Source organism: Macaca fascicularis, chromosome 11 (genome assembly GCF_037993035.2).
Source record: "Macaca fascicularis isolate 582-1 chromosome 11, T2T-MFA8v1.1".
Lineage (NCBI taxonomy): Eukaryota > Metazoa > Chordata > Mammalia > Primates > Cercopithecidae > Macaca > Macaca fascicularis.
Window position 1 is genome coordinate 5,916,342 of NC_088385.1, and position 10,405 is coordinate 5,926,746.

General features: G+C 49.2%; 1 protein-coding gene across 1 annotated transcript; it reads left to right on the plus strand.

Moving 5' to 3' along the window:
- The first annotated feature begins 6,220 nt into the window (after positions 1–6,220).
- Positions 6,221–8,953, plus strand: KCNA5 (potassium voltage-gated channel subfamily A member 5). The gene has a single exon (XM_005569870.5). It carries the CDS (start codon positions 6,336–6,338, stop codon positions 8,151–8,153), a length of 1,818 nt encoding a protein of 605 aa, XP_005569927.2. The 5' UTR covers positions 6,221–6,335; the 3' UTR covers positions 8,154–8,953.
- Positions 8,954–10,405: the final 1,452 nt, after the last annotated feature.

Here is a 10,405-nt window from a genome sequence, read left to right on the forward strand (position 1 = left end):
AGAACTTCTGGAAACAAATTCCTGGGCTCTGTCTCCAGATGTTCTAATTCAATAGGTCTGACGAGGGGATTAGGAATTTGCATTTCTGACACATTTACAGGTGACCTTGACACTGCTGGTCCATGGACTGCATTTTGAGTAGCAAGCCTTTGGAAGCCATTGCATCCCAGCCTCCAGGTCCAGTTACATCAAAACCATAGTGGAACCTTAATCCCATTCCATGACTAAACCAACGTTTTGTCAAATCGAAATAAAGATAACTTATTTTGATAGGACATTGGGAAAAATGGGTGCAAAGGCTAATGTTATGCACATCTTTGTCCGCCTGGACTGCAGGAATTGTGTAGTGACCACATGATTTTTCCAGCTTTAGAAGGGATGTTGCTTACATAATAATAAAACTGTCTTACATTTTTAAAATAAGGTAATTTAAAAACTATGTCTTGATACATAAGTTAAATTCATAAATATATCTTTATACAATGTGGACAATAATCTAGCCAGAAAAGACATATATTCGACTGAATATACTTTATATTCAAAAGTAGTCAGTGAATGCCTTCCTTGGTCTGGGCACCTAAACAGAGAGGTAGAAAATAAGGGATGCATCTGTTCTTGAGAACACAGAAAACAATTCAAACACTTCTAGCCCTAAACTACAAACGAAGCCATTCGTTCGTAACTTCACAGTTAGGTTTTCATGTTACGGGAGTAGAAACCTTTGAGATGTCTGAGGGAGGAAAAGACGGACAAGAGAAAAAGAGAGACTGAGAGCGGGTGACCATGCACCTGTAACCCACCAACCTGCCCGTGGAGGAGGGAAGGGAAGGGAAGGAGAGAGAGAAGAGCAGCACTCACAGGGCAAGCTGTCCCTTGAACCCCCAGCCCCTGTGTGTTTAGGATGCTTTATTTTCTATGTCTGGCCTTTGAAAATGCAATGGATTTAATGAATCCATTAATGAATTTATTCCTGGATTATATCTAGATGGGGGCGTGGGAAGGAAAAGAAGAAATCAAGCTCCAGATGGGAGCCTTGATTTGTGTGAATGGGCTCTCATATTAATCTTTCTAAACAGGAAATCCTAGTAGCCCTTGGAGGTCTCTGTCAGGATCTGGGTCGGTTTAAGCATAATCTCCTGCTCTCCCCCAACCCTCCGCCTCATTCCTGCCCCTCCTCCCGCTCCTGCTTCCATCTCTTAACATGCAAGTGACCAGCTGCCCGCCCCCAGCACAGGCGTGCATGTTTTGTTTGTGTGTTTTGTTTTACTCCATCTTTGTCGCTTCCATCAAACAGGAAAGGAAGGTCACTTCCAGGGTTTCCTTCCCAAGGTGTTGGATTAAGGGGCCAGTGAGAAGGGAAGGGGAGGGAAGGGAAAACAGCTGCCCCCCTCATTAAAGTGTTTTTTGTTTTTTTTTTTTACTGAAGATCTACAAGGCGAATGCATCCAGGATAGAGAATTAGGTGAGAGACAGCTTCAGTTTTTTGCTGATTAATACACTATTAGCAATTATTGCTTGACAATCCTTCTTTGCCATGGATTACGGAATAGTGATGTACCATGGATTTATAGACTCTGTAATATTTGGCAGTAAGACCCAGGCTACCAAGGACCTGTGAATCAAGTTCTCCTTATTTATTTGTGTATGTATTAATTTATTTTTAAAGAAAGGTGCCTTAGTATGGTTTATTTTCACCAAGCTGTCTTCTCTTTGGCTCTTGCTGGTCCAGCCTAAGAAGTCCTGAGCCCTTGTTTCTCATTTCCAATGCCTCCATGTTGAGACGCGAGGTGACAATAGCTCTGTTTATTATATGACTAACACATAGATGCTTCCTGCACCTATGAACCCCCCGCACCACAGAGGAGGAAAATCAATGTCTGACAGTAAGACTAGTGGCATATTTTGCCTCCCTCTGTCCCTTTAAATGCTTTAGATGATGAAAGATGCTGGCCAAGGAATTGTGGGGAAGTTGGAGAAAACACGTTTTCTCTAATCTGGGGGTGACAGTATCCCTCGTGGAGAAGATACAATGCTGGTTTTGTTCAATTTTCTTTTTTAATGGAGGGAAAACTCGGGGAGGTCAGGCACAGGTGTAATTGGGGCAAGTTGGAAAAACTGATTCACCAGAGGAATGAAAAAGAAGCTGGAAAAGCACTCCGAGTGCACTTCTCTTCCTCAAGCTCTCTGGGCTGTGCCTGGGTTCCTGGTGGCACCCTGCCGGAGCTGGCTAGAGATGCTTTAGAGATGTGGTCCTTTCATTAGAGATGTGGTCCTTTCAGCAGCAACCTCTCTTCCTCTCGAAAGAAAGGAGCAGGGGGGCCTGAGCCCTAAGACTTGGACAGACTGGCTAGAATCTTTACCTGGCTGGCAGGGTGTGTCAGACACGGCTACTGCTAGGATCCTCTCCTCACATTTGGCTTCCTGCATCTATGAACCCCCTGCACCACAGAGGAGTAAAATCAATGTCTGACAGAGAGACTAGTGGCGTATTTTTTGCCTCCCTCTGTCCCTTTAAATGCTGTCCAATGGGGAAAGTTTTCCCTGACCTAGATGAAAATCCAGCAGGTGTCTTTGTTCTGTGTTACTCATACAATAAACACAGCTATAGTCATCTCGGGTCTCAACCACAAAAAATTAAACTATACAGTCCGAAATATGAAATTGTTGCTTTTGCCCACAAAGTTGGAGTGGTCTGTGATAATACAGTGGTATGTAGCCTGAACACATGGTGATAAGTCTTCAGATGGTTAGGTCCCGTCTCCACAACCACTTTGCGTACTTAGCTAATCTCAGAAACCACCTTGCAGTTCCTATCCCCAGCTTTCCCCTCCCTCCCTGCTCCAACAGCTGAATTTCTTTCCCCCAGTTCAACTGCGTTCAGTACATATTTAGCAAAACACATAATATGGACATGGCACCATGTTTGGTGTTGTAAAGAAAATCAAAGATCAATAAAAAATGTTTCTTGATTTCAAAATATCTCTATCTCTCTGTTAGCTCCCTCCCTCTCTCTCATCTACCTACCTATCACTTATAAATTGATAAATAGGTAACTAGAGAGTAGCTAGCTAGAAAGGTAGGTAGGTAAATAGACAGATAGATTGATGGATAGATATATATACTGTGGTAGATACCATTCGTAGACACAATAGCTAGATAGCTAGATACATACATACATACATACATACATACATAGAGATAAAAATCTATTCTTACGGGAATGTGATCTCTAGACAGGTGCATCAGTATCACTTGGGTGCTGTGTGAAATGCACTCTAAGCCCTACCCTGGTTCAGAGTCTGCATGTTAACAAAATCCTCAGGTAATGGTGCACATTAAGCACTGCTATAAAAGAGTTAACCTCGTAGGATTACATAGACAGTAAAGAAGGCAGCTTTCAGTTATATAATGAGTGCTCTGGGAAGAAGACAAAGATTGAGTTAGGAGTATAAGAGGTTTACTGGGAGATAATAAAGAAAGATAAAAGTGATAGGAAGAAGAGTTCATTAGGGAAAACATTCAGATTATGATGCTGATCTGGCACTTGTGAAAGGAAAGAGGGGAGGAAGAGGGGTTGGACAGAGAGAGTCTCAGAGTGCAATGCAGATCTTTCAAAGTCTTGGCCAATCTGTTGGGGAAATGCAGAGCAAAGATTGCCCATTAGTGGAAATCTGCACTGGGTAGAAATGGTCTTTGTAACCCTGCTGTGCTCAGAGAGCTACCCTGAAGGAGTTTGGCCCCTGCACTAAAGCTGAGGCAGAGCCAGAAAGTGACAACAGCTGGAGGCGTTCAGCTAACTGCACTCTGGCAGTTGAAAAGCAAGTTCTTTCTTTAAGGGAGACTTGAGCAGTATACCTCCATGGCTACCACATGTGGCATCTGAAGGTAATTTTGCAAGAAACCTATAAGAACTGGCAAATGCATGGGAAACAGATTTAAGGAAATACCACATTAAAGGAGGCCTGGGTTTTGTGCTTTTCCTGGACTGTTTATGTTGTACTCTTATTCTTCAGGGAACAATCTCCCAGAAAGCCCCTGAAAGACAAGCTCCAGAGAACTCTTTCCTCTGGGGAGCCCGAGGAGAACCCATGTGAACGAATATGGCATCCTTATACTTACAAGATGCATCAATCAGTAGACAAGCTCAGTAAGTCCCAGCCTCCCCAGGAAAATACCTGATCCTAACTGGCAATCTCAGAGCCAGAGAAGAAAAAAAGCCCACTGGAGATGAAGCAGGGATAGCATAGATATGGGGAAAGGGAATGCAAGGCCCTGTGGTTCAACAGTGATGCCTTCACATACTGATTTTCATATTCATGCCCTTCCTCACTCATGCACATCTGCAAAGACAGCCAGCAATATGCACAGTCACACACAATGAAAATACGTACACCAAATTCACATCCATTTTCACGTATAAACTCTTAAAAAGCCATATGTACACACACTTCTCAAACCTTGACCCAAGTTTGTATGTCTATGCCCTGCTATTGCAACACACACTCATGCACCCAGGACCAAGTTTCCAAATCACACCCTGTGGATAGAGACATTCATTGACAAGAGGTCCTAACTTCACGCATATAAATCTGAAACAATATACAGAAATAAAAATAGACAATGAAAACAGACATTCAAAAACACAGCCACTTTATGATAATTTAAAACCAAGAAACTTCTGGAGACTATGTCTGGCAGTTCCAGGCACACACCTTGAAACAGATTTCTCTTGGTTACCAATGCCTGCTAAAACCGTGTAGGGGTAGACACAGGGCAGGGGAAGATTCTCTAGTGTCCCAACCTAGAAAGATTAATATGTTATATCAGCCATCCTCCTGCCTCCTGCAGCAGGGAACTAAAGTTCTCAGGCCAGATGTTGGAGTGAGGGAGTGCTTGTATCAGGAAAAGGGATTATGCATTTCTATAGAGAAGTGAAATACAGGGGACAAGGGCCAAACTCTGATTGTCTGAGTTTGAGTTCCAGCATCATCACTTTCTACTGTGTGAGCCTGGGTGAGTCTGTCAATCTCTCTGTGCCTCAGTTTCTTCGTTTGTAAAATGGTGATGATAACAGTACTTACAAAACAGGTTGCTGTAGGAATACGCAGAGACAATATTTGTGAAGTGCTGAGAATGGGCTGGTGCATAATAACAGCGAAGTAAGTATTGGTTGTTATTATTCCACTCTTGGGATTTCTCCAGCCTTGGAGATTGGACAGCCTCCCTGGCTCCCTCTCATAAGCCACCTCCACCCTCTGCCTCCTTCATGGACCTAGATGCAGTTGTTAGCTCCAAGATTCACCAGACAGGATTAGCCTTCACTAGGATTGTAAAAATCTCTTCTCCCCTCCCCTGGTGTGGTTTTTGCAAATGGGATTCGTTGGAGAGGGTGCAGGGGTTCTGCTGGGTTGAGACCAGACAGCCCATCTACTGACTAGGCTGCTTGCCTGGGCTGCCACTGGGTCCATACTGGAAACAGGCTAGGGCATGCGAATCCTGCAAGGTTCCAACCCTCTAGTACATTTTTGTGGAGCTGCAGGAAGACGAGAAGAGAGATGCTTCTCCATTGATATATGTATTTCAAGGTCCGAAACTACGTGGGCCCCCTCCCTTCTGTAATTCTTCCCAAAGAAATACCGTTATTTCTCCAAAATAAAAAGGACTGGTGTCTCCTGTCTCTGTCTCTCATACTCCGACTCAGCTCAAAGCCTCTTCCCTTTAGCCCAAGGCACTTCGTTCCCCCTGGAGTCCACTCGGCTTCCAGCGGGTTCCCAGGTGAACCGAAATCCAGAGCTATTCTCATCTGGTTGCCCTGGGAATTTCAGCGCTCTCGGTACAACCTGTTCCTCCATCCTCCCCACTCCTTCCCTCCCTCCGCTGGGCTGCACCCCTCTCAGCCCCTCCTTTCCCTTGCTAGGGGCACCAGCTGCGCCCTTCGGGGAGACACTGGCTGCCACAAGACCCGGGAGGGGAAGCGGGAGGAGGGGGAGGGGAAGCAGGAGGAGGGGGAAGGGAGAGGGGAAGGCGGGGGAGGCGCCGAGGGTGGAGGCCAAGCGCAGCGCAGCCAGAGAGGGACGGCTGAAGGTTGCATCTGCTGGAAGGAGGCTTTTCGGCTGCTTGGTAACGGGCTGCCAGAAGAGAGAGAGGCAGAGAGCAGGGCAGCGGCTTCTTGACGTCAGGGCCAAGCGAGGGGATCGCGCCAGCAACCCCAGCTCGCCCCAGAGAGGGGCCGGCCGACCGCGGGAGCGGAGCCTGACGGGAGGTGCCCGGGGAGCGTGAGTAGGGGGCGCGGCAGCAGGTCAGCTGGGGCGCAGCATGCCCGCTGCTCCCGCGCCATGGAGATCGCCCTGGTGCCCCTGGAGAACGGCGGTGCCATGACCGTCAGAGGAGGCGATGAGGCCCGGGCAGGCTGCGGCCAGGCCACAGGGGGAGAGCTCCAGTGTCCCCCGACGGCTGGGCTCAGCGATGGGCCCAAGGAGCCGGCGCCAAAGGGGCGCGGCGCGCAGAGAGACGCGGACCCGGGAGTGCGGCCCTTGCCTCCGCTGCCCAAGGAGCTGCCACAGCCTCGACGGCCGCCTCCCGAGGACGAGGAGGAAGAAGGCGACCCCGGCCTGGGCACGGTGGAGGACCAGGCTCTGGGCACGGCGTCCCTGCACCACCAGCGCGTCCACATCAACATCTCCGGGCTGCGCTTCGAGACGCAGCTGGGCACCCTGGCGCAGTTCCCCAACACCCTCCTGGGCGACCCCGCCAAGCGCCTGCGCTACTTCGACCCCCTGAGGAACGAGTACTTCTTCGACCGCAACCGGCCCAGCTTCGACGGTATCCTCTACTACTACCAGTCGGGGGGCCGCCTGCGGAGGCCGGTCAACGTCTCCCTGGACGTGTTCGCGGACGAGATCCGCTTCTACCAGCTGGGGGACGAGGCCATGGAGCGCTTCCGCGAGGATGAGGGTTTCATTAAAGAAGAGGAGAAGCCCCTGCCCCGCAACGAGTTTCAGCGCCAGGTGTGGCTTATCTTCGAGTATCCGGAGAGCTCTGGGTCCGCGCGGGCCATCGCCATCGTCTCGGTCTTGGTCATCCTCATCTCCATCATCACCTTCTGCTTGGAGACCCTGCCCGAGTTCAGGGATGAACGCGAGCTGCTCCGCCACCCCCCAGCGCCCCACCAGCCTCCCGCGCCCGCCCCTGGGACCAACGGCAGCGGGGTCATGGCCCCGCCCTCTGGCCCTACGGTGGCACCGCTCCTGCCCAGGACCCTGGCCGACCCCTTCTTCATCGTGGAGACCACGTGCGTCATCTGGTTCACCTTCGAGCTGCTCGTGCGCTTCTTCGCCTGCCCCAGCAAGGCAGGGTTCTCCCGGAACATCATGAACATCATCGATGTGGTGGCCATCTTCCCTTACTTCATCACCCTGGGCACCGAGCTGGCAGAGCAACAGCCAGGGGGCGGAGGAGGCAGCCAGAATGGGCAGCAGGCCATGTCCCTGGCCATCCTCAGAGTCATCCGCCTGGTCCGGGTGTTCCGCATCTTCAAGCTCTCCCGCCACTCCAAGGGGCTGCAGATCCTGGGCAAGACCTTGCAGGCCTCCATGAGGGAGCTGGGGTTGCTCATCTTCTTCCTGTTCATCGGGGTCATCCTCTTCTCCAGTGCCGTCTACTTCGCAGAGGCTGACAACCAGGGGACCCATTTCTCTAGCATCCCTGATGCCTTCTGGTGGGCAGTGGTCACCATGACCACTGTGGGCTACGGGGACATGAGGCCCATCACCGTGGGGGGCAAGATCGTGGGCTCGCTGTGTGCCATCGCCGGGGTCCTCACCATTGCCCTGCCTGTGCCCGTCATTGTCTCCAACTTCAACTACTTCTACCACCGGGAGACGGACCACGAGGAGCCGGCAGTCCTTAAGGAAGAGCAGGGCCCTCAGAGCCAGGGGCCGGGGCTGGACAGAGGAGTCCAGCGGAAGGTCCAGGAGTCCAGCGGGAGCAGGGGATCCTTCTGCAAGGCCGGGGGGACCCTGGAGAATGCAGACAGTGCCCGAAGGAGCAGCTGCCCCCTAGAGAAGTGTAACGTCAAGGCCAAGAGCAACGTGGACTTGCGGAGGTCCCTTTATGCCCTCTGCCTGGACACCAGCCGGGAAACAGATTTGTAAAAGGAGATTCAGGCAGACTGGTGGCAGTGGGGTAGGGAATGGAAGGCTTGCTGAACATGGATATTTACATTATACCGCAGAGTATTTGAAGTCACACTGTAACCTCAGTCTACCCCTCTCCTTTCACTCCTTTCCTCCCTCCCTCAATCCCCCCATTTTCTCTCTTCTTTCCATGACACCCAAGGGTCACCTATTTTTAAAAAGTACCACATTCCATGACGCAGGAGCTGTTGAAATGGTAAGCGCTGTGAGATGGATGTATTTGTAGCCAGTCTCCTATACCCCGCAGAGGGATAACCCAAACAAAAATGACTCTAAATAGCCCAGATCCCAAGAGATTACGTAACTCCTCCATCCATGTGTTCCAAATTTGCTTTACATATGATTACATTTGTGTATAGGGGAAAATATTATTTTTATGCCTGGTAAGTGGCTTTTTGTACTGTAGTTTAGATAGAGATATTTTGGATATATTTTCAAGATACATGTTGTATTTATGGAAGAAAGAGTTGCCCTGATGTTTTTCTGTGATACTTATATTAGAGCCAGAGATCTTGGTATGGGCTGTTCTGGTTCCTGTGTCTCCAAGCCTCTGTCTTTTCCGGGATGTGGTATTGGTGCTTTGTGTCTAGGGCAGAGAATGTTCTTGAAGAAAGGCAAATCTGACTTTTTCTGTGCGCCTTAAACAATTCTTGTAACTTTCTTCAAAAAGCATTTGAATGATATTGGAGGAATACTTCTGATAATTTATTCTCTTTATTTTTAATCCCAGGAAATAAAAGGTTACCTTGTTGAGGCAAGTGTTAGTTTTTCTGCAGCTGATATGTTTTCTGACATTTTAAAAAATAGTCTGTCACTGTCTGTTTCTGGTTTTGAAGTCAGAGCAAACGCATTGACTGGGGTGAGAGGAAATCTGCAAAGCTCATGATTTGCTTGGCGACGTCTTTGCAGTGCACCCCTTGGTGCCTCATAGACAATGGTGGGTGAGCTTTGTCCAGGCTGTTTATGGCACGGATGCCCCTGTGGGATGCTCTCTGAAGCAGTAGTATTAGCCCTTATGGTCAGCTTGGAGTATGGAGGGCACTAAGATGAAAAGGGGCATCAGACCCCTGACTGTCTTGCTGGGTCTCCCGGCACTGGCTTTCATTCCTTTGTTTGCAGGTTTTAAGCCCTCCTCAGGGTGGCTCTCAGCAGCTCTGAGGAACAAGCCTGATTCCCACAGACATGAAGCAGTCCTGGCAGCCCCAGTGTGCGAGTCACAGAGGGACCTGCGCCGGTGGTTCACTGCCCTCCTGGCATGGCAGAGCAGCACGCAATGTGTTTATGACAACAGCAACAGTGAGAGGCCAAATGGAAGGATTTGCTTGTTCACGTTAAAAGCTGGTTTCTACAGATTGTGGCCTTGCCCCAAGTAATCCCTAAACTCAGAACAAATCCCCTTGTTCCCTTGTCACTGGAAGGCTGTAGCAAAACATTGCAGTGGGCACAACACTAGCTAGCATTTCTCTCTGGGATTAGCTATCTGCTGATAGGAATCCGTGGGGCTCCGGATTCCTGCTGCTGCTTTTTCTGCTGAACAATCCAAAGCTGGGGCTGTTTTACATCCTCACCAGGGTGGGCTAGTGGGCTGGAATCACACCTCCCCCAGGACAGCAGTGGGCTTCATGGTTAGATCTCAGGGTGTGTCCAGGTCTCCCTGTGGATGAGAGGAGATCTATAAATCAATGGTTGGAAATTGTGGGTTTAAATAAAATGGCCAGCGCGGTAAGGAAGGCCAGGGTCTGTGAGTGTCCAAAGTCGTTTCTAGCCAGAAGCTTTTAACACCAAATCTGAGGAGGAAACAGAAGGATTGTGAAGACAGGGCTCTGTTGATTTTCATTGCGTGCTAAGGCAAAGGAAGAAGAACAGAGACACTTTATTTATTTATAATTTACAATCTGCCTAAAAGCAGGGCATCTTGCCAGAGCTCCACTGTACACAGTCTCACCTCCAAGCCCTCTCTGCCTTTAAAGCTAATGTTTGTAGTTTAGCACACACCTAGTGACTGGGATAGGGAAATCACCCCTAGGGCTCCAGCTTTCCTCTGAAACAAGAGATGTCACCACTTTTGACCTGAAGGTTTATTCCTTTAGGCTCAAACAAATACTGAGAGAGAAGCCCCCCAGGACCTTCCATGTGTCCAGGTGCCTGACAAGATGTTGGTCCAATTAGAATGGACTGCATCTTTAAAATGTCCAGTAAATGGGCATAAT